Source organism: Canis aureus, chromosome 5 (assembly GCF_053574225.1).
Source record: "Canis aureus isolate CA01 chromosome 5, VMU_Caureus_v.1.0, whole genome shotgun sequence".
Lineage (NCBI taxonomy): Eukaryota > Metazoa > Chordata > Mammalia > Carnivora > Canidae > Canis > Canis aureus.
In genome coordinates this window covers 65,801,810-65,828,133 of record NC_135615.1, presented here as the reverse complement: position 1 = coordinate 65,828,133, position 26,324 = coordinate 65,801,810, and the positions used below count along the sequence as shown (strand labels likewise).

The window sequence follows — 26,324 nt, the reverse complement described above, 5'->3', positions numbered from 1 at the left end:
GGGGGGTTGGGTCAGGAGTGGGATTGAGTCTGGCTTTGTCCTTAGGTTCTGGTCCTGAGGCCCCAGGTGAGTGGCCTTCCCTCCCAGCACGGCCCATTTCCCATCTGTGGGAAGAGGCTTACCAGCCCTGCTTCATTGCCGACACTCTGAACAGGACAAGGTGCCAGACTTCCTCCAGGGCCCATGTCTCAGCTTCCCTAGGGAAGGATTACCCGATACCAGGGAAGACAGAAGAGCATGACCGCCCCCACATACCCATCCCTTAGCTGCCACCTTCCCACTCTTGGCCAGTCCTCCCTCCTTCCTCTCCTCCAGACCTATTGCTTCATCTGGACAAGTTGTAGCATTTATTACTGCAAGATAAGGACTCACCCCCCACCCCTGGATTATTACCACACCTGAAACCTAGTAGTATTCTCTATGATTGTAGCTGGCCATTCAGGGTTCAAATGTCCAATCCTTCCATACACGTCAAATATAGATCTATTTTGGTTTTTGAAAATGTGGGTCCCAGTAAGGTCTCTATAATGAGATCGCATGACATTATTCTCAAGTCTTCCGTCTTTCCTCTGTAGGACTGATGGTCATTACTTCCCTCCTTCCCTGGAGCCATGAGTTGTTTTTGTTTTGTTTTGCTCTACGGGAGGGGTTTGAAGCCAGATCCCTTTTCCTAATACTGGAGCCTCCTATCATGTGTAACACATCCCTTACCCCTGTGAACCTCCTGTAAATCAGGAGAGCTATGTGGAGGCTTGATCTGATCTCGTTGTGCACAAGAGCGTGCTCCAGATGGAGGCAGGCTTGCAAGCTCCTGCTGGGGGGCTGGCAGCGCTGACGTTTGGTGGCTTTAGCATAATAGCATTTTTAGTTACAATTTACCCTTCCATTTCCACCTGGTTACAAGTGGTGCCAGAGTCTGGTGCTGGGGGAGAACTTCCACTCTCAGGACATTGTTTTCCCTTCTTGTTTTTTCTTCATGATCCTTTTCCCTGGTATCTCTTAATAAAACGGGTAGTTAATTTTTTTAAAGAAAATTGGAAAATAGTCATAAAAAAGATAGCTATGAAAATAAGACTTAAATTCTACCAACTTAGTGGTAACTCCTAAGATTTGGGAATAGCCTTCTAGATTATTTTTTTAAAAGATTATTTATTTATTTAAAAGATTTTATTTATTCATTCATAGAGACAGAGAGAGAGGCGGGGGGCGGGGGGGGAGGCAGAGACACAGGCAGAGGGAGAAGCAGGCTCCATGCAGGGGCCTGACGTGGGACTAGATCCCAGGTCTCCAGGATCACACCCCGGGCTACAGGCGGTGCTAAATGTCTGTGCCACCGGGGCTGCCCTATTTATTTATTTGAGAGAATGAGAACACACACAGGCACTCATGAGCAGGGGGGACAGGCAGAGGGAGAAGGAGAGGAAGAAGCAGACTCCCCACTGAGGTCGGAGCCCAATGCAGGCTTGATCCCATGAACTTGAGATGATGACCTGAGCCGAAGGCAGATGCTTAACTGACTGAGCTGCCCAGGCGCCCCTAGATTTTCCTGTGTACAAAAAATACATGCACAGCTGTGATATTGTTAAGTGAAAGAGAGGTGGCACTCTGCACACAGGTCCGTGGCTGCCGCTTTCATGGTGTAGCATCACGGTGGTGATCCCCTGCCTAGGATCTGGGCGGGGAGCGTGGCCTTCCTCCCCACGCTCAGTAGTTCACACTGCAGCTGGGTGTGGGGAAGGACAGGCGACTGCTGGCGGGGCCCAGCTGCCAAGTTTTTCAAAGGAAATGAGGACTTTTGGTTGGCAGGGCAGTAGCTTTCACATCTGTTCTTTTAAGATTCTCTGCTGTTACTCAACACACTGTGACCCTGGCTGCCCCCTTCCTTCTCCAAAGCCCCGTCTCCCAGGCCTGGCAGAGGCTGAGGCCGTCGGGGTCAAGGGAGTCAGTCCTCTGCCCTCCGGTGGGCTGTACCACCAGCATCATAGGATGTAGGGCTGTTCCTCTCTCCTTGTTCTGGCACTGGACCCGCGACAAGCGGCGGGTTCCTGCAGAGGAGGGGCAGTGGTTGAGAGGAGCCGAGTGTAATAGCTAAGATGCTGTTTACTTAGCACATGTGTTTATTTGGAGTGGCTTTGAGGCTCACCCCAAGCTGCCCTTGAGGACCACCACTGATTAGGAGTTAGGAGGCCCTAGTTCCATCCTGTCACTTGTGACCAGTTGCATGACCTCAGCCAGCCCCTTCTCCGAAAACCCGGTTTTCTGCCTGTAGGGTGAAGGAGTGAGCCCGAGCGCGTCCATATGTTCCCAGTCTGGGGAAAAAAAAAAGGGATCCCAGCGCATCCCTGAGCCCACAGCCAGGAAGAGATGAAGGCAGAGGGGCCGGAGGTGAGTTGATGCTTTGGAATGCACCCCCCCCCCCCCCCGCCCCTGCCCCCACTGTGAAAAATCAGTCTGGAAGGAAGGTGAGTGACGGGGCCACAAGGCTGTGCCTGCCTCAGCAAGGACCCCTCCGTGGGGACCTCAGTGCAGTCGTCCTGGCCATGAGCCCGGATGAGCTGAGGCCAGCAGACCCGTCGCCAGGGCTGGGCTGGCCTGCTCTGTCCTCCCAGGCGGCTGGGCGGGAGGGGCACCCTCACTGCTGGTGGCGCAGTGGGTGCTGTGTCTCTGCTCTGGGCTCTTGGGAGAATCCGAGTGCAGGTTAGTTAGGCAGAGATGTCCCTGGGGGCCTCTTGAGTGCCTTGGCACCGGGGAGAGATGGGTCTCCCGGGTCACTCCTCAGCAGGCCGGGGCCTCTGTGGCCGGAGGGGGTCCCTCTGCTTGTGACTGGGGCTGCAGGCTCTGCTTCCAAGGTGGCTCCATCACAGGGCTGGCAGCATGGTGCTGGCTGAGGAAGGGCCCTCGGGTCCCGCCATGGGAGTGCTCGAGGGTCCTCACCGGCTTCCCCCGGAACCAGTCATCCAAGAGGGGATGAGGCGGAAGCCACGGTGTCTTTTGTGGCCTCAGAAGTCACACATCTGAGGCTTGCAATATTTGGGGGGTCAAGAAGGTCGTGCGGGGGGCATGAATGCTGAGGGTTGTTGGAAGTCATTTGGAGGCTGGCTACTGCAGAGGCAAAGGTAGGGCCAGTAGCTTCTAGCTCACATCCTACCAGGCTGTTGGAAGGAGCACCTTTTTCCTATATAGTTCCAACCAAAGTCCCAGAATTGGATCTCACTGGATCCCTTTGAGTGCCGTGCCCATTCCTCAGTGGACAGTGGTGACAAGCCCACCGCCGAAGGGCCGGTTCCCCATAGGAACAGGGAGCCGTTACCAGAGCAGACATGGTTACTGCAGCAGGAGGGTATAGCACTATTAACCCTCCGTGGAGAGGCCTGGACGCTCTGCGGCCCAGAGGCGGTAGTGATGGGACACTGGGGAAGGCTTCCTGGAAGAGGTGGCATTTATACTTGTCTCGGCAGGATGGGTGTTTTGACCATTCCTGGTGGCAGAAGGGTCTGAGTCAAGGCACGAAAGAGTGAGGCTTGGAACGTGGGCTCAGGGATGTGCTGGGATCCCTTTCTTTCCTGTGCTGGGAACATATGGACATGCCCGGGCTCAGTGCTTCACTTAACGGGCAGGAAACTGGGTTTCCAGCAGGGAGGAGGCTGCTTGAAGTCATGCAGCTGGTTTTAAGTTCCAGGCTGGAAGGAGGGCCTTCTGACTCCTGGTCGGAGAAGGTGGAAACATGAGTTGTAGGGAGGCTAAGGCCTCCACGAAGGCCTGTGACTGGGGCAGGCATGCAGTAGAGCCAGGATCTGGGGTTTGGGGCTGAGAGAACCCACTTGGCCTGGCCTCCCTTGCTTTCTGGCTTTAACTGAGCACTTAGTATGTGCCTCACACACGTTTCTCACCTAAGCCGCCCAGCTTCCCAAGGAGCTGGATGACCTTACAGACGGGCTCCTGGACTGCCCAGATCACACAACTTGGCCAGGGTTGCTCAGGGGGGCTCTGACTCTGGTGCCTGGAAGCCTATTCCTTCCTCATCCATGGGACAGGGGCTGGGCTGGGAAATCACTAGCCCGATTGCTCTGACCCCTCTGGGCCTCCTCTGGGATATGGGGAGCCCCCCTGACTTTAGGGGAAGGAAAAGATGAGGCGACTGTAGTACATATGGTGTTTCTCTGCTCCCACTCCCCTTCCAGAAACCTGCCTGGAGCCCCACATGCCCTGGATGCTGTGGGTTTCCTCCAGAGGGGGAGGGCTTGACATCTGGGTGTCAGATGAGGCCAAGATGTTGGCTTGGGGCTCGGCGTTCTTTGTCCTGTGGCTGCCTGACAGCCCTCTCCACCTTGTTTCTGCTGTGCTTTTATTCCTTCTTGCCCACTGTTCCGTGGTCTTGCCACTTTCTCAGAGTGTGGCTCCCGGGGGAGCCAGGGGGTTGCTGTCTCTCTTCCCTGAGCTCTGGGGCCGTGTGTCTCATCTTCCTGGGTGATTCTCCCAGACATTTGTGTTGGCCTCAGTGGGCATGGCTTGGCTTGGGAGCTTGGCATCAGGGGCTGCATCCAAGTCACGTTTGTGTCCTGGCCACAGAGAGGAGAGCAGGTGTCGCCGAGCGGGACAGCAAAGGGTTGGGGCCATGCTTGTGCCCTGGCACCTGGTGTGAGCAGAAATGTGTTCCCGATATGACACTGAGAAAGCCCAAGGCTGCCCCTCCTGTGGGGCAGTTTGCTCAGCAAGTTAGAGAGCACCGAGTGCTGGGGCTTGGAGATCCCCGGTGAGGGAGGGGATCAGAAGGGGCGTGAGAGCAGGACCTTCCCCATGGGGCTGCTGGGCAGGCTGTGCACGATGCCAGCACACAGTCAGTGTCTGAGTGCTGATCATTAGCCTGCGTGTGCAGGCCCTGCCTGCCGGAAGTCTGGGTGAGGCCTGGGGTGTCAGGCGCCCAGTGGCCAGGGCTGGGGGTGCAGCAGGTCAGAAGGGAGGAGCGTGGCCCCTGCCTCCTGTGAGGAGGGAGCTGAAAGAGAGACCTGGGGGAAGGCAGGAGTGTCAGCTGGGGAGGTCGGGCTGTGTTCTCCTCTCTGCTACCAAACAATAGGCTTTGCTGTCAGGATAAAAGGTAGAAGGAGCTCCTGGGACCCCAGGTCACAAGTTCAGTTTGGTCCCTGAGGACCAGGAGGGCCTTTCCCTTCTATTTTAGGAGCCTTCTGCTCCCTGCTTCCTAGCCCTTCCTAGCCTGCTGCCTCACCACTGAGCACTGCATGATCCCAATGGGGAAACTGAGGGCTGGCAAAGTAGAAGGGGCTTGATTTCTGGCCTCCTGGGGCTGCTCGAGCTGCTCAGAATAGCAGCTCCGGGCATGGGCCTTGGCTTGGGGGCAGCTGCGGAATGGACAGGCAGCAGGTGAGACTGGAGGCCTTTGACCTCTCCGGGATGGATGAAGCTCATCAGTACATGGGTGGGGAAACTGAGGCTTGGGCCATGCCTGTGAGCAGCACCAGGATGGGGCTCCCTGCTGGGCTGCTCTCTCCTTAATGCTCCTCAAGGATGCATTTGCTCCCGGCGGCCTCCACCATCTTCTCGGGGCTTCTCACGGAGGCTGTGGTGCTTGTTTTATTTTCACTTTTTGAAAACCGTTCCAGCTTCAAGCTTCCAATTTCCATGAAGTCATTGGAGCCAGGAGCCTGGCCCGATGCCTCTCCCCACTTCTGTTGAGGCCCCCGCTGCAGCTGGGAGAGCCCCCCCTCCCGGAGGCGCCGAGCTCAGGGCTCAGCCTCCGCTTTTGTGCAGCGGCTGCCGGGGAGCAGGAAGTGGTGGGTCCCAGATGCGCCCGCGGCGGCGGCGGGTAGGTCCCCGGGGCCCGGCTTCGCATGTGTGCGCCCGGACGCGCCGCCGAGCAGGGGCGGGTGGGCAGGGCCGCCTCCACGCGGGCGCAGACCCTGGCCTGGCAGCCCGGGGGGCCCGGACGAGAGCCAGGTAAAGGGGGGCTGCGGGGCCGGGGTGCCAGGGTCTGGGCTGCGGGACACGGGGGCGGCCCCTGGACACAGGACCTTACTACCGTGGCCGTGCCCCAGACTCTCGGGTGGCCCCTTTTCTTTTCAAGTGTGTAACTGTACATTTGCAAGGACACTTTACTTCTCTCTGCGACAGTAACAGCGAGGGAGAGGCAACCGGGCTTAGTTTGTTAAGTTCAAAAGAAAAATACCCGCCCCCCCCAAAAGAAAACCCCCAAACTCTGAAAGTGAAACATGCCCAAGGGACAGAACCAAGATGCCTCAGGAAAATGGAATAGTCTTCCTCTCCCCCAGCCTCTCCCAACCCAAGCCCCCCCCCCCCCCGGGACAGACGTGGACCATTGCGAGTAAGTCCTTCTGGATCGTTCTTTGTGTTCATCCAAACCCATGCCTGGAGGGTGAAGCAGGTGCTTCGTTTCTGTGTCACCACCCGGGGTTCAGGACAGCTGGCACTGGGCGCTTCCTCTTTGGCCAGCCCTTGGGGGGGTAGGGGGAGGAAGGCAGGGGCAGGGCTGGGCGTCTGTGCAGCAGGGTCCCTGGCCCCCTGACGCCTGGCCGGGTGGCCGGAGTCCAGGGCCGTCTCTGTCTGGATGGCTGCATGGCCGTGGGCCGTCGGCCCCAGACGTGAGGGTGGACGTGAGGGTGGCCGAGGTGAGAGTGACGAGGCCAGCGTTTCCCAGATGGGGGCTCTGGGGGAGGGGTGTTTAGCCCATCTGTGGACGGACGTGTTTAAAATTTGCTAGGTATTTATTTTGATGCATTTGAGAAAGAAAAGAGCCACCTGTGCATGGGACCTTGGATCTGTGACTTCCTGGGGTCTCTGTGCCTGGGACAAGGCTGAAGAAGATACTGAAACGAGAAGTGAGCAGACCTAAGAGGAAGTGCAGAGGGACCGGCTCAGCCGGAAGTGCAGGCGTCTGCAGGCCCGGAGCCTGGGAGGGTCTCTTCTGGGAGGGTCTGTTTCTGACCAAGCTGTGGGTCTCCCCACCTCCAGATGGGGGCCTTCCGGGGTTTTCTTGTGGCTTCCGATGTGAGGTGTGGGTGCAGAGGGAGGGAGGCTCTCCAATTGTTCCGGATTCTGGGCCCTCAGAAGGGAAGGTGTGAACTTTGTGGGGGGAAGAGTGTCCTGTCCTGTAGAGTTTTAGTGCGAAGCGGTGGCTGTTTACTGGCAGCCGTTTTCTGGGGGCTGGAGACAGGGGGGTCTCGAGGGGCCCCTTGGCCAGGAGTGAGTCTTGAGAGGGGCTGTCTTCCTGTGGGTCCCGGAGGAGTGGGGGTGGGTGCAGGGAGGGCCCAGGCAGCGAGTGATGCCATGAGACAGGACGAGGGCCTCCACAAACAGGCCAAAGTTCTTTTTCAAGAGGAGAGAAAGGTCAGACTTTCTCTCAGATGTTGTTGTGGGGACGTGCATCCTCCCTTTACAGTTTATAACTCTTGGTCTGACCCATTTCCTGCTTTGCTCACCCCCACCCTGTGTGGTAGGTACCCTGCAGCCCCACTTTGCAGAGGAGAAGACAGAGGCCCAGCAGGGCACTTTGCTGTCCTGGGTCACACAGCGAGGCAGTCAGCAGGGCTCTCCAGGCACACACACTGTCACAGAGAGCCACCATGTCTGAGGCCTACGGTGGGGTCAGGACAAGGTGCCTCCTCTTTGGAGAGGCTGGGTGCGGCCCAGCAGAGCCAGGGCTTGGCTGGCTTTGAAGGGTTAGTGGGAGGGGGATCGTCACTGTGGGGAATGAGAAATTTGGTTCCCTGGAGTAGGTCCCCAACCCTGGGCCTGGCCTGTCCCCTGTCTGCACCTGCTGCGCTGGGGCTGGGGCTGGGGCTGGCTCAGGCTCGGGGCTCTTCCAAACCTGGGCCCTGCCTCCTGGGACGTGTCCTGGGGTCCTGCTTCCACTGGGTGCTGTGTGATCTGACCCTTTGGATATCCTATGACTTGCCATCCTATCCTAGGGGAGATTGTTGAGAGGTGGCTGTTGACGCACCCCTCAGTGCCCCACATCCTTTCTCCTGTCCTGGAGAAAGAGGGCGCGGGGCACATTCACTCTGAGCCAATGGCAACTTTCCATCTTCAGTTGCCCAGGCTGAGGGCAGGGTTCATCCAGCCGGGACCGTTCTGGGACTGCTCGGGGAGCAGAGTGGGTCACCCCGCACACCGCAATCAGAGTGGCTGGTTCTAGCCTTCCATGGGGCCCGGTCTCAGGGAGGGGGTGAGGGGGAGCTGGGATGGTGGCCTCTTGGGCATTTAGCATGTTTGAAAAGAGCTGTGCAGCTGCGAGCGGGGAGTTAGTTGGGTTCAGTGAACGAGACCATCACATCTGAACAGCCAGAGAGGCAGGGGTCTTCTGGAGGTCGTTGGGTCCAGCCCCCTCCCCCGGGGCCTCACTCTGCCTGCTGCCAGTGAGGTGAGCCCAGGTATTTGAGCCAGGTTCTGGCATCCGCAAAATGGGTTGCTCATGGTTCCCCATGTATCAGGTGGTTATAGGCTTAAACAGGGTGACACGTTGCATCTGGTGCCGCAGAGCCACGATTCGAGGGGAGGTGTTACCGCTGCCATGTAGCTGTGTTTGGGGGCTCTCCTCCGCCTGTCCTGCTTCGGGTGGGAGGGTGGACGTGGCTGAGGAAGGGACCTGGGTGGTCAGGATGGGAAGGGCTGGGGGAGGGGCCTCCTTGGGAGCCTGCAGCCTCTGGCTAATTGTCCTCTCACATCTGTAAAGTGGCCGTGCCCAGGCAGGTTGCCCAGAGAGCCACATACACCTGGAAAACTCTTCCCAAGTGTCTGGGCCCAGCACACCCAGGGCAGGAGTTGCCCTGCTGGTGGCCCGAGCCTTCCAGCCGCTCCCCTGCCTGGGCCCTCCAGCTCTGCCCCCGCCTCAGGCTCTGCCTCCACCCACCCACGAGGGCTTCTCCCACCCCCAGCGCCCAGGGCGGGTGGCAGGGCGCCCATGCGTTGGCCCTGGGCATCTGGCTTGACCTGCTGCTGCCCCCAGATTTCACAGCCAGCCCTGTCAGGCTTGGGGTGTTGGTGGATCCCGGGAGCAGACGTGGGCCGGAGTACCCACCTTTCCCGATTTTCCCCTGCAAGCCCTCTAGGTGTTGGGGTGGGGTGAGCCTTGGGTCAGAGGTGGCTCAGTTCCTCTTCCATGACCCTTCTCTCACGACACTGGATCGTCCCTTCTCCTGCCGTCCCTTCTCCTGTGACCCCGACGGCAGCTCTTTCCCAGGTGCTGTCTGAGCACTGGCCCTGTGTCCCCGTGGGGTGGGACCCAGGCGAGGGGGCTGGCGGGCTTCCTGGGTTCCTCTGACACACACCCTCCACCAGTTCTCCCGCCTGTGTCACGTTTGAGCGCCTTCTTCTGGCTTCTGGGGTCCTCTGGTCCCAGCCCCCCTGTTGCAGGCCAGTTCTACCCCTTGGGGCCACTTGTGCACTCTGGCCAGCACCCCCAACCTGACTCGGCCAGCGCACTGGCCTCACCCCTTCCCTCTCTGCCTGTGCAGCCCCTCTGCTGACTGCTGCCCTGCCTCACACCTCTTCCAGGCACAGGTCACCCATGTGAGGGCTTCCCCTTCAGGGGTCCCCAAACTCAGGAGAAGAGGAGGCTCCTGCAGTCTGCTCTGGAGTCAGTCCCTTGGCAGCCCCGCCCCCCTTGCTCTGTAGTCATCCCCCTCCTCTCTCCATCCTCCCCTTTATGCCCTGGTCTGTACCCTTACCCACGTTGACCACTGGAGGGAATTACCTAGGACTGTGCCCAGGGGGAGAGAAACAAACTGAGGTCTTTGTTGTGGGTACCCTGATTCCCAGACATGGCCCTCAGGGCTTACCTCTTGGGCTTCCTCCTGGGCCCGGCTGGAGGTGATGGGGGCGGGAGCCCTCATGACCTAGGGAGGAGCTTGTGCCCACCTGGAGTTGGCAGCACAGCAGGCGTGGCTTTTAGGGAACGCGGGGCCATGCGTGTCATAGGTGGTGCCACCACCCGCGCCTCAGGACCCAGAGTACCCCGGTGGGCACCTCTTTGTCTTCTGGGATCCAGGTCCTTGTTGCCCCTGGGAGTAGTTCGGCGTCCCTACCTCTGGTGCCGCTGACTCAAGTGGATGGCTGCCGGGCTCCCTGCCCGGCTGAGCAGGGAGAGGCGGGAGCCTGCGGCCCAGCCCCTCTGTGCAGATGGGAAGACTGAGTCCCACAGGTGCCACAGCTTTGGGGCCGGTGTGCATTTAGATTAGAGCCGTGTGTGGGGCCCAGTTTCCCCTGATCTCACTAAGAGGTGGCACTGTGGATGGGAGGCCGCTCGCCTCAGTCTCCCCACCTCTGCAGTAGGCAGCCCGACTCCACCGCCCGCACATCTCCCCAGGGCCGGGGGCCTCCTGGCTCTGCCCATCCCTACTGCTGGCCTCGTACACCTGTCTCCCTCGGGCTCATCCGGCTGGGGGAGGAGGAACCCTTTGAAGTCAGCTGGAGGTGCTGCTTTGATGGGGGGGCCCAGGCTAATGGGGAGGCGTCCTCTTTTGAAGCACCCAGACTCCCTGGAGCCACTGCGGGGAGGGGGTGCCTGAGTGCCAGGCAGTGCCTGTGGCAGGGACCGGGACCAGCGCTTCGGCATCCCTTTGTAGGGCCCTGCTTTCTGGTGGGATGGAGGAGCTTGGACCCCATGAAGAGGGCCTGTTCTCCTGTGGGCGGCGCCTAAGTGTGTGAAGTTTCTAGATTTATAAGGAGGTTTTTTTTTTTTTTTCAAAGATTTATTTATTTATTTATTCATGATAGACATAGAGAGAGAGAGAGAGGCAGAGACACAGGAGGAGGGAGAAGCAGGCTCCATGCCAGGAGCCTGACGTGGGACTCGATCCCGGGACTCCAGGATTGCGCCCTGGGCCAAAGGCAGGCACTAAACCGCTGAGCCACCCAGGGATCCCCTATAAGGAGGTTTTACAGCCATGAGGTCATTTCACTGCCAGAATGGGCCAGGGGGCTGGGAGCATTTTTGTTCCCACTGCTCAGGTGAGAAGCTGCGGCTGAGGGCAGAGCTCACAGGACAGGAGCAGGGATAGCAGGGCTGGGCCCGGCCCCCGAATGCCCTGAATTCAGCACACGCTGTGTTTGGCTCAGTCCCTGGGGTTTGGGTTTTAAGTGTCCCCTCTGTGCCAGCCGGCTGTTGGGTTCTGGAAGCTGGGCACTGTGTACCCAGACACCGGCTTGTGGGGGGCGTCCTGTGGCCAGGCAGTGATAGGCCAGGTGCCCTGTGTCTTGGTGGGCAGTGTGGGTACCAAATCCAAGTTAGGGGGGAATTGGGCAGCCCTCTCCGGGGAGGTGGCAGCTGAGCCTGGCTCTGAAGGGCTGGGCAGGAGTTGCAAGGCTTGGGGGGTTCTGGGGGTGGGGAGGTAGGCAGTGCTTTTTAGGCGGCCAGAGCCTGGAGACAGAAGGGCGGAGCTTGTTTGGGGAACTGAAATAAGTCAAATCATACACTCGCGAAGGAGGCCTCTGGAAGCCCCGGAGGAGTCTTTTGGCCAGAGGGTGAGCAGGACTGAGCTTGGTGTTCTGGGGGACCCAGACAGGTGCGAGGAGCCCTGGCAGGCCCTCCGCAGGGGAGGCTTGTGTTTGGGGGTGCATGGGGCTGCCGTGGCCGGGAGCTCCATCACAGTGACTTCCTGTGCCCAGAGGAGCCTGGATCTGGAAGGCAGGAGTCTGTGGAAGGAAGAAGTAGGGAGCTTAGCTGCGGGGGGTCCCCTGAGGCCCCTGTGCGGGTACAGCTCCAGGAGCCAGGCTGTGGGCTGGGGGTAAGGGAGGTCAGCCAGAAGTGCTTCCCCTGCAGAAGGGCTCTTCCGGGCTCTGGGCTGGGCTTCACCCCGCGGGGCCCCTGCCCATCACGAGCCCCCCTTGACCTCACTCCAGGTCTCAGGAAGTCTTGAGGAAGTGGGGTCTCGGCACCTTGGATCAGGCCTGGGCACTCTGGTGGCCGGTGCCGGGGGAGCCTGTGGCGGGGTCTGTGGACTAGGCGGGGACTTTGGGGGCCCAGACTAGACAGTGGTGTCTCGCTGGGCTCCATGAATGGCCGGGGCGACAGAGTGGCCTGCTGAGATCTGGGCGGGGGTGTCTGCCCATCGTGTTTTCCCAGTGACCTCTCTGTGGCCTACTTCTCTGCTCGTCTGAGCGGGAAAGGACCAGAGTGAGCGAGAGGCTGAGATCGGACTTTAGCTTGGGTCTCCTGACACTCTGCCCAGGGCTCTGTCCCCTGCACTGCTTTGCCTGTGGCAGGTGGGGAAACTGAGGCAGGTGGCCTACTTCCGTGCATTGCCTGAGAGAGACAGGAAGTGCAACGGGAGGGTCTTTTCGTGGTTGGTATTTAGAGCTCTTTCTTGCTTTCTCATCTCCAGGGCAGATTGCTTCCCCAGCTAAAAACTGCCTGAGGGCAGGGGCTGTATGTATACCCAGGCCCTTCCTCCCATCTTCTCCTCATCCCTATCCCAGAGGCCAAGGCAAGGGCTGCTCCCCTGGGCTGCGTACTGGCTTGTCCTCCCATGTGTCTATCCAGCCCAACCCAGAGTCAGATGGAGATGGGACAGTGGGGCCTCCAGCCTGAGGGAGCTTCCTAGGCTTCAGAAAAGGAGAGAATAGTGGCCTCTGTGGACCACAGCTGCTCGGGGAGGAGCTCTGAGCTCCACAGTCAGTACTTCCCAAAAGGAGTTCGTTGGAGATTAATGCAAAAAAAGCCCCTTGAATCAAAGAGATTGGGAAATGTTTAAATGTGTTTAACACAGCTGGTTTCTTTCTTGAAGGACTTCTCAGAGCCTTTAATTGCTAATGTGTACAGGGAAACTTTTTTTTTTTTAAGATTTTATTTATTTATTCATGAGACACACAGAGAGAGGCAGAGACACAGGCAGAGGGAGAAGCAGGTTCCATGCAGGGAGCTTGATGCTGGACTTGATCCCAGGACCCTGGGATCACGTCCTGAGCCAGAAGGCAGACACTCAGTCACTGAGCCACTCAGGTGCCCCTGGGTACAAGGAATCTTTAAAAGAGGAGGAGACTGTCAAGCCCTGTACTGCTGGTGACCAGAAACTAGTGTGGGTGGGTGTGACCTTGTGTGTGTGTAGCTGTTTGTGGCTTTGCTGGTGGAAATGTGGACAGAGGGTTAAGAAAGAGCTCGAGCTTTGGACTGGGGCAAGTCTGGGTTTGAATCCCAGCTTTCCTGCTTCCCAGCTGGGGGGCTTTGGACAAGTAGGTTAAGATTCCAGAGTCTACCTCTGTCTGGAAATAGAGTGAGAGCAAGGGCACCCTCACCCTGGGGGGCAGGCCAACAGGGTCCTGCCCTGGTCTGTTCCTGGCAGGTGCTCACTGAAGTGGAGGTGCTCAGGGGCTGCTGGGGGTCTCTCAGTTGGGTTCAGAGGCTGCAGAACCTGTCCTGAGGGCTGGTGTTTACCCTTTCTCTCCTTGGAGCAGGCCTGCGTGGCCTGAGGTCCTGATGCTGCTTAGGGTGCTAGATGGCAGTTCTCTCTGCGCCCACCATCCCCCCTCCTCCCCCTGAACCCAGCTTGGGTGGATGGTCCTCGCTCAGGGGGTGTCAGGTCCTGTTGCTGCTCAAGAGTCCCCGACAGCAGTTTTTAGGTGTGACCACTTTTAGGCCAGGCCACTTCCAGGGCAGAGTGGGGGGCCAGGGCTCACGACAGGGTCAGGGTGGTGGGGATGGGACAGACATCTTGGCTCTTGCTGCCAACTTGATACTTGTCCTCTCGACTTGGGTGCATTGAGCCAGGTGCAGCCTCGCACCCTTCCTGCATTACCCCCTAGAATCCTCTCAAGGCCCTGCCTGGTCAGGACATAATTCTCCCTTTTTTCAAATGAGGGAAACTGAGGCACAGAGAAGGTAAGGAGCTTTCTCGGGGTTGTGCAGCTGAGATGGGATGGACTTTGAGATGTCTGTCTGTCTTTTTTAAAACAGGTTTTATTTTTTAGGTAGTCACATACATACTTACATGTGTTCACACACATACCATTATACGTGTCAGGAGCACGTCTTTCCATGTTAGCATATGTGTCACCTTAATTTTCAGTTACCTTCTATTGCCCTGAGTTTTTCCAGTAGAGTCTCTATTTTTTAGTTTATTTATTTATTTTAAGGTTTATTTCTTTTAGTGATCTCTACCTCCAACATGGGGCTTGAACCCATGACCCTAAGATCAAGAGTGGCACGCTCTTCTGAATGATTCAGCCAGGCGCCCCAAGTTTTTAGTTTATTTGTTTATTTTTAAAAAGATATATTTATTTATTTTAGAGAGAGAGCAGGGGGAGGGGCAGAGAGAGAGGGAGAGAGAAACTCGAAGCTTAGCACAGAGCCCGACAACAGGACTCGATCCCACAACCCTGAGATCAGGACATTAGCCAAAACCAGGAGTCAGATGCTCAACCAACTGAGCCACCCAGGCGCCCCTATTAAGAACTTTTATTTGCACAAGCTACATTATGACAATAGAAACAAACTGAAGATTCATTCACTCTGCGAAAGCAGCAGTTTTAGGTATCCTGCGTCCCGGGTCAGGCATTACCCATTCTGGGCAATACTGTTGCCATGTGGATTTTTCCCCGAATCCCCCAGGACAGCAGAGTTCAAGCTGCTGCACCCTTTTTGAGAGCTGCATAGCATTCCACAGTAAGGCTCTGTTGTGATTTATTTCATCAACTTCTAAAGGGTAGACGCTAGACACATGGTCTTCTTTTGCTGTTGTAAGTAATGTTGCAATGAGTAATCTTGTACATGTGTCATTTTACATGTGAAAGTGTTCGTAAGATAAATTACTTGGAGGAGATTTATTACATCAAAGGTTTGTGCATGAGTGATTTTGTCACATATGACTAACTTGCCCTCCCCAGAGGTTATGCTGAATCACACTCCTGCCAAGGCTCAGTGTGAGCACCTGTTTTGCCGCTGCCTGTAAATGTTCTATAAATACTTTGATCTTTGCCAATCAGATAGGTAAAAATGATTTTCTGTAGTAGTTTTAATTTGTATTTCTCTTACTGTGGGTGAGGTCAGCTTCTTTCGAAAGGTTTAGCAGTCATTTGTATTGCTTTTCTGTGCACTTTCTGCCCATACTCTTCTCCCATTTTTCTATTGGGTTATTGGTCTTTTTCTTATTGATCCATGGGAGCTTTTTACATATGGGGGAGATTAGCTCTTTACAATAAGGGTTGCAAATATTTCCCTCATTGCTTAATTTTGGTCTTATCTTTTGGTTTTGCTCTTAATAGCTTTTACCCTGCAGTAGATTTTTCGAATAAGTTTATTTATTTATTTACTTCTTATTTTTAAGTTCTATGCCTGGCATGGGGCTTGAACTCCGAGATCAAGGGTCGCATGTTCTACCGACTGAGCCAGCCAGACACCCCTGTTGTAGATTTTTTTTTTTTTTAATGTAATTGAGTTGACCAGTGTTTTCATTGTGACTTTTCAGTTTTCTCTCAGGTCAGAAAGGACTTACCCACTATGGCATGGTTATGAGAATTCTTTCGTGGTTTCTTGGTCTCTTATCTTGGTGTAAATGATGAATCCAGCTTGTTTGATCTCTGGGCTTTGCTCCCTCTTTATTTATTATTATTTTTTAAAGGTTTTATTTGTTTGACAGAGAGAGAGGGAGAGCACAAGCAAGGGGAGCAGCAGAGGGAGAAGTAGGCCCCCTGCAGAGCAGAGAGCCCGACGCAGGACTTGATCCCAGGACCCTAGGATTGTGACCTGAGCCAAAGGCCAGCGCTTAACCAACTGAGCCACCCAGGTGCCCCTTTCCTGCCTCTTTAAACAGGCTCCAAGCAGAGTAGTGACATTGTTCTTGCCCTCTAGTTCACGTGGTTACTCTAGGTTATATCTGCCTCTGGGTGTGTGAGATGGATCTCTTCGCCCACCTCCCAACCCCATGCGTGCCTCCTCACTGTTGGACCTACTGTCTGGGTGGGGCCCTGGGAAAAACATGAAGTTGGTGGGAAGACCACTGTCCTGCCATCGTGGGCCTCACCTGGCACCAGGTAAGGTCCCTGAAGGCTAGAGTAGCCCTTTCTGTCTGTCCTTAACAAAGGGAAAGAGATCAGAAATGTAAAAGGCAGGCATGAATGTGTTTTCATTTTGAAGGGGGAACTTAGGGGAGTGCTTAAAGGAATGAATCACCAATGGTGGAATTTCAGGCAAGAGCCAGGGACAGTACTGTTCTTTCCAACAGTCCTTGGTTGGATCGATTAGTCAGTTAAGAAGTACCGCTGCCTGGGCACTTACTGTGTGCAGGCACCTGGCAGAGAGGGCCATGGAGGCCTCTGCCTTCTGGGAACTTGTGCCTGGGGCATAGTTTCCTCTTGGCATCTGGCCTGGTGCTTGACGCATGGAAGGTGCTAGTGCAAATCCATTAAAGGAATGAAGGCATGGATCTCTCTGAAAATGCATGGACAAATGGATACTTTCTCCCAGGCAGTCACTATCCTTAGAATTGGCAGGGGAGATAGTGAAGTGGATTTAGTATCCCTGGCAGCTGGAGCCTTGGAGGTAAGGGGTCAATGAGGTATTTGTATTTTTAAGGAGGGACTGACAAGGTGAGGGCTGAATCCAGGGGAGAAGTGGAAGGGAGGACTTCAGGTACAAAGAATAATCCCTGCCCCACCCTTAGAATGAGCCCTGTGGGGCCGGGTGACAACACCCAGGCTATCCCCTTCAGCTTGTTGTCCTTCTCATTTTATGATTCAGACTCCACGCCCAGCCCAGCCCAGCGAAGGGCCAACCATTCCTTGGCGAGGAGGAAAAGCCTGGGCCCAGGTGAGGCCCAGGACTTGCCCAGGGTTATAGGGCTGGCTGGCGGCAGAGCTGGGGCTGGGACATGGGTGCTGAACCCCAAGAATGATGGGGAGCCAGTGTTCCCCGGGAGCTGGCCAAGTCGGCTGGGGGTCAGAGGAGAGCAGGGTGGGGAGCTCACCCCATTAGGGGACTTTGCCCCTGCCTCGCGGCCTCATAGGCTTGTCACCAGGGGGTGGTGAGATGAAGTAGTGGCCTCCTGGGGGGGCCCTGCCTGCCTCATGCTTCTGTCTCTCCCATTTGGACCCCCTGGCTGGGCTTCCTCGGCTCCGGAAGCTCAGCCTTCTTTCCAGGTTCACCCTCTCTTTTGTGCCCACAAACAGATGGTTGGCCATCGTGACCCGCACCTCACTTGTCCCACGATTTGGCTGTCAGTGCCCTGTGTTTACTGATGAGGAGAACCGAGGCCCAGAGTGGGACCTGGGGACTTCAGCCCCACTGCTCCCGGCCGGGGGGAGCAGAGCTGGGGGTTGAGCCCTCACCCCTCCCACCCGAGCCCCCCCTTCCCCGGGTGCCCTGCCCCCAGTGCTTCTGCTTTTCTGAGGAAGACCCTTCCGGCGCCCAGTGGTCTCTCCCTCCCCCTTCTAGAAAGAGCTGCCCTGCTCGCTGTCTCCCTGCCTTTTCTGCCTGGTTCAGGAGTCCAGCTGGTGGCTCATCTGTGTGGCCACCCGTCCATCTGTCTGTCCTTCCGTCTTTCCACGAGCAGCTGCCAGGGCTCAGCCACGGGACACATCCCCCGAGAGTTCGGTGAGGCCGGTGCGGGGATGTCTGACAATTGGGACCACTGACAGGCGTCTGGGGAGGGGGGGACGCGCCGGGGGGGACACGTGGGGACGGAGGTCAGGCCCTGGGAGAGCCACGGCTGGAGGCCCGCGAGAGGCTGGCGGCCGGGCAGTGGGGCTGAAGTCCCCGCTGAGCGCAGCGGCCTCTGGCTCCTTCACAAAGCGCCGGGTCTCCCGAGGGGGGCGCCTTCATGTGAGACCCCTGAGCCAGTAAAGGTCTGCATGGGACCCCGCGGGGAGGGACCCAGCCGGGGAGGGACCCTGTCCGTGCAGGGAGCTAGTGCTGGGTCGGCGCTCTGGGTTCTGGGCTGCAGTGGCATGGTCCCCCGGTGGGCTTGGGGCAGCGGCTGGGCCTAAGGGGCCCCGGGTGGGGGGGGGTCTCCTCCAGCCTGCCTGCCCCTCCCACACACCCCAGAGCCCCCACTTCCTCTTTCTGAAGCCACCAGGGCTCCAGGGCCTGCTGGGCTGGGCCAGAGGAAGCCAGCCTGGGATTCCTGCCAGCTGCTTGGGTGAGGAAGTGGGTGCCCTGTCTGTCTGTGAAGGCCGGAGGTGATCTAGAACTCCCCAAGGGGTGTGGGAGCCCTGGGGGTGCTGCTGGATCAGCCAGTTCTGCCGGGGGAGGATTTCCTGAGCACCTCCGAGGGTGCAGTCCTGCACTTCTAATTTGAGGTCCTGGCTCTCTATTTCCGGCAGCTTCTCTGGCTGAGGAACCTAGACTTGCCAGCCAGTGTTTGGCAAGGAGACAACAACAGTCCTGCCTCAGTTGCAGGGAAGGGAGGAGAGGGTGTGTGTGGGTAGCTCAGAGGGCTTCCTGGAGGAAGTGGTGCTCCTGGATCTTGCTGGCTCAGAGCAGACTTCTTGACATGGCTGTCTGGCCTTGCGTCTGTGAGGCGGACGGGGGGACCTTGATGGAGTCCACTGCGTCTCCCACCCTCTGTCCTAGACTTTGAGAGGGGAGGGCAGGAAGGGGTTCTGTGGTTGTCAGCACCGTGAGGGCGTTGAGCAGGATGAGAGGTGACCAGTGTTCAAATCCGAGTGCTCTTTTGCTAGCTGTGTGACTTCAGGAAAATGATTGAACCTCTCTGTGTTCCCACATCCATAAAATGGAAGCAGTAGTCCTACTCCCTTGCAGGGCAGGTGTGCAGAGTTAGAGCCCACAGCACGGGGCACGCTGTGAGTGCTCACTAGACTTTGTGTATGGCATCACGCACCCCACTCTAGCATGGGACATGGGGTTGCAGGGGGCGCAGAGCCCACCAGGCGTGCTTGGTGGGGCCGGGGGATGAAGTGGATTCCCTTGGGATCCATTTATACCTGAGTATGCCCCTGGAGTCCCTAATTCCTCCTGCAGAGGTGAGTCTCTGGAGGCCACTGAGAGAAGATGTGGGGAGTCCCCTTGCTCCAGCTACCTGCTGCCCTAGGTCCTGTGCAGAATGGCTGGCCCTGGGCTGTAGAGTTTGGGACATGGTAAGCGAAGTATGAGGGAAGGGGGCTTCGCGTCCTTGGCCCAGGCCTGTCCAGGAGGACCAGCCTTGTCTGCAGGGACCCACTCTCAACTCTGAGCTAACTCTGCCCCCTGACCCTGGACTCTGCCTTCTGACCCTGGACCCTGCTCCCTGCCCCTGGACCATCAGGGAGGGTTCCTGGGTGCAGTAAACTGGGGCAGAAGGCCCAACATGAACCTTGGCACTCTTGGTTGCAAGCCACAGAAACTCAAACTGACTTCAGCCCACAGAGGCGTGCTGTTTGGTGCGATTAAATTATCTGGAGGTTGCTTGAGCTTCATTCAGGCAGAGCTGGATCCAGGGGTGTGGGGAGGGATTTTCAAGCCTCTGTCTCTCTCCAGTTTCCTGTGTTGGCTTTGTTCTCGGTGGACTGTCTCTTGTGGTGGCTTCAAGTGGCTGCCAGCAGCCGTAGGTCACCAGCAAGAGAGTATCTTTCCCGTGGGTCAGTATGAGTCCCAGAGAGCGTTCTCACTGAGAGGAGTTTGGTCACAGCACTGTCCCTAAACCAGTCACTGGGGCTTGAGGGGGACGATACTGATGAGCCTGCCTGGGTCTCGCGGCCCCTGAGCCAGGGGACTGACAGTGGGAGAGACAATCCTGGCAGAAGGAGGTTCCCCTCCTCTGTAAAAGGGGGCTACTTGCCCTGCTCCCCACCAGAGTGATTGTGAGGTGTGAATAGCAGTGAGGGGTCCCTGGCCCCCCTGGACTGTCCCAAGTGCCTATCTCTGCCGTTGGTGTTTTTGGACTTCAGACAGAACCAGAGGGGCGGGGGTGAGGGTGTGACAGGGAGGTAGGGCTTCGCTTGACCTGAGGTGGGACTTTGAGCCCAAAGGATTGCCCACTGATGGAGAAGATTGCCCCGAGAGGTGATGAGCTTCACGTCACTGAGGTGGGCAAGGTCCTCGAGGCTGCAGGGTCATTTGTTGGACACGTGGCGAAGTGGTTCCTTTATCCAGGGCCTTCATCTTATGGCCTCCCTGCCCTCCCAGTTGCCAGCTGCGTCAGCAACCAGCAGAAGAACAGGTGATTGGACAGAGGCCTCGAAGCCTGCCCACAGAAGCAGGAGGCCTTTGTGTCTGGTTTTGGGGGGACTGCTGCTAGGGAGCAGCTGGCCTGTGGAGATGCTGCCAGGGGGCTCCCAGACTACCTCTCCAGGAGTGATGAATGCATCTCTGCTCCCAGCCCTGTCCTGCCCTCTGTCCCAGGAGCGAGACCAGGTCCCCACATGGGCTGAGGTCCCTGTGCCCAGGGCTGTCTATTGTCCATGTTCTCTCCTGCCTGCTGTTGCCCAGGAAGTGGCCTAATTAGATCCCCAAGAGCTGTGTTTACCAGGCCTGGGTTCCCACGGGCCCCCGGGAACCTTCCAACTGCTCCTTCCCTCTCCACTCCTGCCTCAGCCAGCTTCGTGCCCCTGGAAGGGCAGGTCAGTTCTGGGGTGTCCTGGCCGCACCCAGCTCTGGTCTGCGGGCTTTGCCTGTGGGAGAGAGCACCTGCGGGGGGATGCTGTCCCAGCCCCTCGGAGTTTCTCGGCCTGGCGGTCTGGTCCTGGCCCACCGGAGTGTGGCAGCAGGCCAGAGGGCCAGGTGGTGTTGCGTATACTTGAAGCCCAGGCCTTCCACCAAGGAGTTCCAGCTATGTGACCTTACGTGCACCGCTCAACCTCTCTGGGCTCAGTTCTGTGTCTGTACAACGGCTGTGATACCTTGGCCTCCACAGGTTCTGAAGATGAGAGTGGGTATGTGTGCATTGGCCCCTGGCATGACAGTGTTTCCGCTCCTGTGACTGTAAAGAGCTGGTTCAGGGGAGCCCTGCACTGGGGGCGTCTCAGGGCAGGGACCTTATCTTGTTTTGTAAACCCTGCAACACAGGGCTAAGCGTGTGTGGTTAGTGCTCAAAACATGCTTTGTGTGGAATTGAAACTGGTTAGCTCAGAGTTAGAGGTTACTAATTAGTGGGGTGCATAACTCGCATTTTTAAATTAGCTGCCAACATGCATAAGTGGATATTTCATGTAGAAGTCAGCTCTGCCGCCTAAGCACTTCAGGCACTTTGGGAGCCCTGGGCCGGGCCCCCACAGAGTTGCCCGGGTTAAAAAAGTGCCAAGGCTTATGGGCACCTGCCTGAACCTGGAGGCAGCAGAGGGATCCAGGACCCCTGGCCTCTGTCCCTCAAACCCAAAATATGTTTTTTTTTTTTTTTTTTCCAATTTGGCCCTGGAATTTGTGGAATAGGAGCTTGCAGAGGTGTCTGAGGTGGCTCTTGGGTCTAGGGTGGGCGCTCACTGCAGGGCTTCACTCGGGCTCAGGGACTCTGGGGACCCTTCTCTTCTACCTCTGGGGGCTCTGGACTGCCTTTCCTTCACAGCTTTCTCCAGGGGCCACTCATGACAGCCCTGAGCCTTCCCACAATGTATGGCCCCCCTCCCCTCTACCACCTGCCCTGTCCCAGTTCCAGGCTTCGAGGCAGGTCTGGAGAGAGTGGGGGGCCTGGACTCTTGGGCTGGGGCTGCTCCCTCAACACAGGTTCCTGCTGGGAATGTGGCAGCTGCCCCCAGACCCCAGTCCATGCATGTAGGGATTGTACATTATTCGGTAATTTTTCCTCTAGGGACTGGGAGCTCCAGGGGAAGAAAGGGCTAGCCTGGCACATGGGAGGTGCGTGTGTAGTGGGCCTAGTGTGCTGCAGGCACGATTACAGGCCTTTTTGGAATAAATGAATGAACCAGTGAATGACCGGTGCTGGGGAAGGAGGGAGTGCATCTGGGCTGAGCACTGCAACCCTGGCACCTGCTCCCAGCTTGTCATAAACGGTCTGCTATGCTCCCTCTCTGAGGCTCAGTTTCCATTTCTACAAAGTGGAGCTTGCAAACTTCTTAAATTCTTGTCAGTGGAAATTAAAAAAAAAAAAAGCATTTAAATAATGAAGTCTTAGGAGGATGCTTAACACGAATGCAAGGGCTTGCTCTGGGTGTAGCAGGCGTGGGAGGTCCGGGACGCAAAACTCACCAGAAAGCCCCAGTGATCGAGTAAATGTGATCTTTGTGAAAGGACCATTTGAACAGAAGAAAGTCTGAAAATAGACACCATGTGCACATCACTTGACTTACAACAAAGGTGGCTTCACTGAACTTCTTGAGGGAGGAATGGTGGCTTTGCCGGAAGCTGCTGGGGCAGGGGTCCCCCCACGGGGATCCCACCTGTGTGCAAGAAAGGGACAGAGGCTGATCCCTGCCTCATGCCACACACGGAAATCACTGGGATGGATCAGAGATCTCCATGTGAAGGAAAACCCATCAAACTTGGAGAGCAGTGCTGTCCAGTGGGAGGTTCTGGATGATAGAAATGCTCTCTATCTGTGCTGCCCAATAAAATAGCCACAGTTGTGTGTGTGGCTCTTGGGCACTTGAAATGGGGCCAGTGTGACTGCTGGTCTGAATTTTTGATTTTTTTTAAAAGATTTTATTTATTCATGGGAGAGAGAGAGAGAGAGAGAGAGAGAGGCGGAGACACAGACACAGGCAGAGAGAGAAGCAGGCCCCCCACAAGGAGCTTGATGTGGGATACAATCCTGGCCCTCGGGATCATACCCTGAGCTGTAGGCAGATGCTCAACCGCTGAGCCACCAGGCCTCCCTGAATTTTTAATTTCATTTTTAATCCAGTTAAATGTAGCTGCACGTAGTGACGTGTGGCTGGCGGCTCCGTACGGGACAGTGCAGTTCGAGGACACACAGGGGCTGGCTGTGCAGGCAAAGCTTTAAATATGACCTAGAAGTTAGGTTTGGGTTAAGGTTGGTGGATGGGACCCAGGGGTGGTGAGGCCTGGCCCCTGCTCTCCCTGGTGGCTCCACCTGTCCTGGCTAAATCCCCGTCTGCTTTGTGTCTCCGCAGAGCTGAGGACCCCGCGCGTCCGGTGAGCCGGCCCCGATGCAGAGCACGAGGCCTGGGGTGCCGTGAGCAGGCCTGGCAGTGGAGCGGCCCGGACCCCGCGCCGCCCATGGGGCTGCAGGCCCAGGGACCCCCGCCCCAGGCCCGCCCGCCAGGCCCCCCGAGGCCCGAGGCCTAGGCCCGCCAGGGGTGGGCAGACAGATGCACCCCGGGCCGCAGGGTCTCCCGAGTGGACCGCTGGCCGGGGGGGCCGCGGGGGAGGATGCCGGCCAAGGGGCGCTATTTCCTCAACGAGGGTGAAGAGGACCCTGACCAGGCTGCGCTCTACGGGAAGTACCGCCTCACCAGCCAGCACGGGCCGCTGCTGCTCACGCTCCTGCTGGTGGCTGTCACTGCCTGCGTCGCCCTCATCATCATCAGCTTCGTCTGCGGGGTGAGTGGGGCGGCCCACAGGCGGTGGTTGGGAGCCGGGCCTGGGAGGCCTTGGGCAAGCCTGACCTCGCTCAGCCTGGAGGCTGGTCTGCGAGGTGCTCCGTGGCGTCGCTGGGCGGGGGGAGGCAGGTTTTTCATTTTCATTTAATTTTGAAGTCGGGGGTGGTTTTATTTATTTATTTTTATTTATTTATTTATTTATTTTTAAATTTTTATTTATTTATGATAGTCACAGAGAGAGAGAGAGAGAGAGAGGCAGAGACACAGGCAGAGGGAGAAGCAGGCTCCATGCACCGGGAGCCTGATGTGGGATTCGATCCCGGGTCTCCAGGATCGCGCCCTGGGCCAAAGGCAGGCGCCAAACCGCTGCGCCACCCAGGGATCCCCGGGGGTGGTTTTAGATGTTACATTAATTTGGCCAAGGAAACTACCCTCCCTTTTCCCCCCAAAACAAACTTCGATTGTGCTGAAGACCTGGGGGTGATGGCCCCTGTATGGCTGCTCCCTGGCACTCCTCCTCCTAGAGCCCGGCTGTGGTCCCGGGCTCCTTCTGAACACCGCTCTCCAGGCAGACGCCGCTAACACCCTCCGTGACCTCGGCCGCTGCCTGCGTGTGGCTGTTGAGCGCTAGAAACGTGGCTAGTGCGACTGAGGAGCTGATTTTTTAATGAATATAAAATCAATCCAGAAAAAGCACACATGCCCAGTAGCTACTGTGTGGAACAGGAAAGTTCTAGAAGAAGACGTCCGAGCCTGCCGGCTATTAGCAGGGCACTGTGTATAACGTGGCCGGCCCTCAGGGGCTCTGTCAATGCTGCCTGGATCTGCACGGCTGTAAACCGCAGGACATTTGTTTGTGCTCCTGAGTGCCTACTGCGTGCCAGCCCCCAGGTCAGCCGCTGTGCCCACGGGGCTTCAGGGTGCAGGGGGAGACCAGGTGCTGGCCCAGCTGGGACTCACCTCTCCTGGTCACCCCTTCGCGGTGTCACGCCTCTACCTTTGCTCCAGCTCATCCCCTGTCTGTCTGGGGCGCCTTCGGTTAGCATCTCCTCCATTCACTCTGTAACAGTCGGCGCAGTGGCCTGTCCTGCAGCAGGCTTGCCCAGCTGTGCCCCTATACTGTCCTCCCGCCGGCATGTGCGGGGCACCCTGGGAGCAGAGGGGGCCTGATGGGGAGGGCTCCACAGGGCCTCTGCACTGCACAGGGACTGGGGGAAGGTGCTGGTGGAGGCAGCCCCGGCCAAGACAGTGCAAAGCCCGAAGGTGAGGAAGAGCGTGGTGCTCGGAGGGAGCACCGACGCCACCCACGTGGAGGAGAGCACAGGGGACATGGCTCGGGGCAGGACGGACAGGCTAGCCTGGCAGGCTTTCCAGAGGGGACGACGCCTCACTGGGGAAGGCTGTGGCATCTCCGTGTGTGTTTGCTCTGCCCAGGACCCCTCTGGACACCAGGCTGTCCTGGGGATGGCCTTCTTCACATTTGCCGCGTTTGTGGTTCTCTACGTGTTGGTGTACGTGGAGTGCCTCGTCTCGCGGTGGCTCAGGGCCTCAGCGCTGCTCATCTGGGTCTGCCTCATGATGCTGGGCTACATGCTGGTGTTCGACTCATGGATCAACACAACTTCTGTGCGGGCGCAGGTAATGGGGCCGGGGACCCTGGCGTCCCCTGGGGGGCTGAGTGCCACCAGCCAGCGGTGCACTTGGCAAATCCTGCCCTCCCTGGGCATCAGGTCCCTTTTGGAGACAGGGCTTATATCTGGTGTGCTGGCCTTGGGCCTGCCTCCTCCCACCGGCTGTGGTTCTGCGACAGAGGGTGGGCGCCAGGCTGATCTTGTCCATTCAGCTCTCTGAGCTGGACAGATGTCTAGCTGGAGCATTGAGGGTAGACCCTCGTTTAGTTGGAAGTGACACTCTCCAGCGTGGATGCAGAAAGGCACACATTGGCCCACATGCCTGGAAAGGCTGGGACCAGTCAGGACTGGTTAGCTCTAGCAGGAAGGCCAGGTCCCGATTGTCCTCCCTCTGCTCTGTTTTCCTCTGTGCCACTCTGTTTCCAGGCAGGCCGTCCCCAGGCTGGGCACGGATGCTGCAGAGGCCTGAGGCTGCCCGCCCACTGGCTTATCCACCCCAGCTACAAGAGCCCTTTCTTGACCAGCTTGAGTCACCCTGGCTGGTCACTGTTGCCCAGTGCTGGCACCCTCTGATAGTGGGCTGGGTAGGCTGAGGCACGGGAAGGCCAGGCAGCTCAGAGGGCTGGGAGTGGGTGCAGCTGCGCCACTGGAGGCGGCAGGTGGGCAGCTGGGCCCCGGCCTTCGGGTGATCACCATTCCTGCCGCGGGAGAGCCCCAGCCATGGGTGTCAGGCGGCAACTCCCTGGGTCACCAGGGCCTGGGGTCTTACTCCTGGGGAGGCCTGGCCTCAGCCTCAGCTCATAAATCAGCTCAGGAAATGGTGGCTAATATTGGCTGGGTCTGACCCAGAAGTGGAGTTTGGCTTTCCCATGTTCCGTTGCGTGTTGGTCACTGTCCCTCACCACATGGGGAAGGGAGGGGCTGTGCTGGGGGCAGGGGCTCAGGATTCGGGTTTCTGGGGCTATTCCCAGAAGATGAGAGGCTGCAGCAGGGGGGTGATGTTGGCTCCGTCTGGGTCTGGGTCCTGTGGCAGGGGTGTTGTGGCCAGTCCCTGAGCCTCACCGATGCTCTGCCCCCAGGTACCCTTCTTCCTCTTCATTGTCTTTGTGGTGTACACGCTGCTGCCCTTCAGCATGCAGGGGGCCATCGCGGCAGGAGTAATCTCCAGCATCTCCCACCTCCTGGTGCTCGGTGCTATCATGGGGGCCTTTACGGCACCCAGCATCCAGGTGGGACTACAGGTAAGGTGTGCACGGGGGCAGGCAAAGGCCTCTGGGCAGG

General features: G+C 57.6%; 1 protein-coding gene across 8 annotated transcripts in view; it reads left to right on the top strand.

Moving 5' to 3' along the window:
• The window catches only part of ADCY7 (adenylate cyclase 7), a 55,494-nt gene that overhangs the window by 6,316 nt on the left and 22,854 nt on the right, over window positions 1-26,324 (top strand). For 2 of the 8 annotated variants that reach the window (XM_077898475.1, XM_077898477.1), the window contains exons 2-4: window positions 22,984-23,413; window positions 24,847-25,050; window positions 26,123-26,284. In XM_077898475.1, coding sequence (XP_077754601.1) covers window positions 23,243-23,413; window positions 24,847-25,050; window positions 26,123-26,284 — 537 coding nt within the window. In that variant the 5' untranslated portion in view covers window positions 22,984-23,242. Of the gene's footprint in view, window positions 1-2,361; window positions 2,386-5,765; window positions 5,822-11,434; window positions 11,494-17,412; window positions 17,555-19,965; window positions 19,984-22,983; window positions 23,414-24,846; window positions 25,051-26,122; window positions 26,285-26,324 lie in introns of those variants that run through there. The other 6 variants (XM_077898480.1, XM_077898478.1, XM_077898476.1 and 3 more) reach the window with 6 other exon arrangements.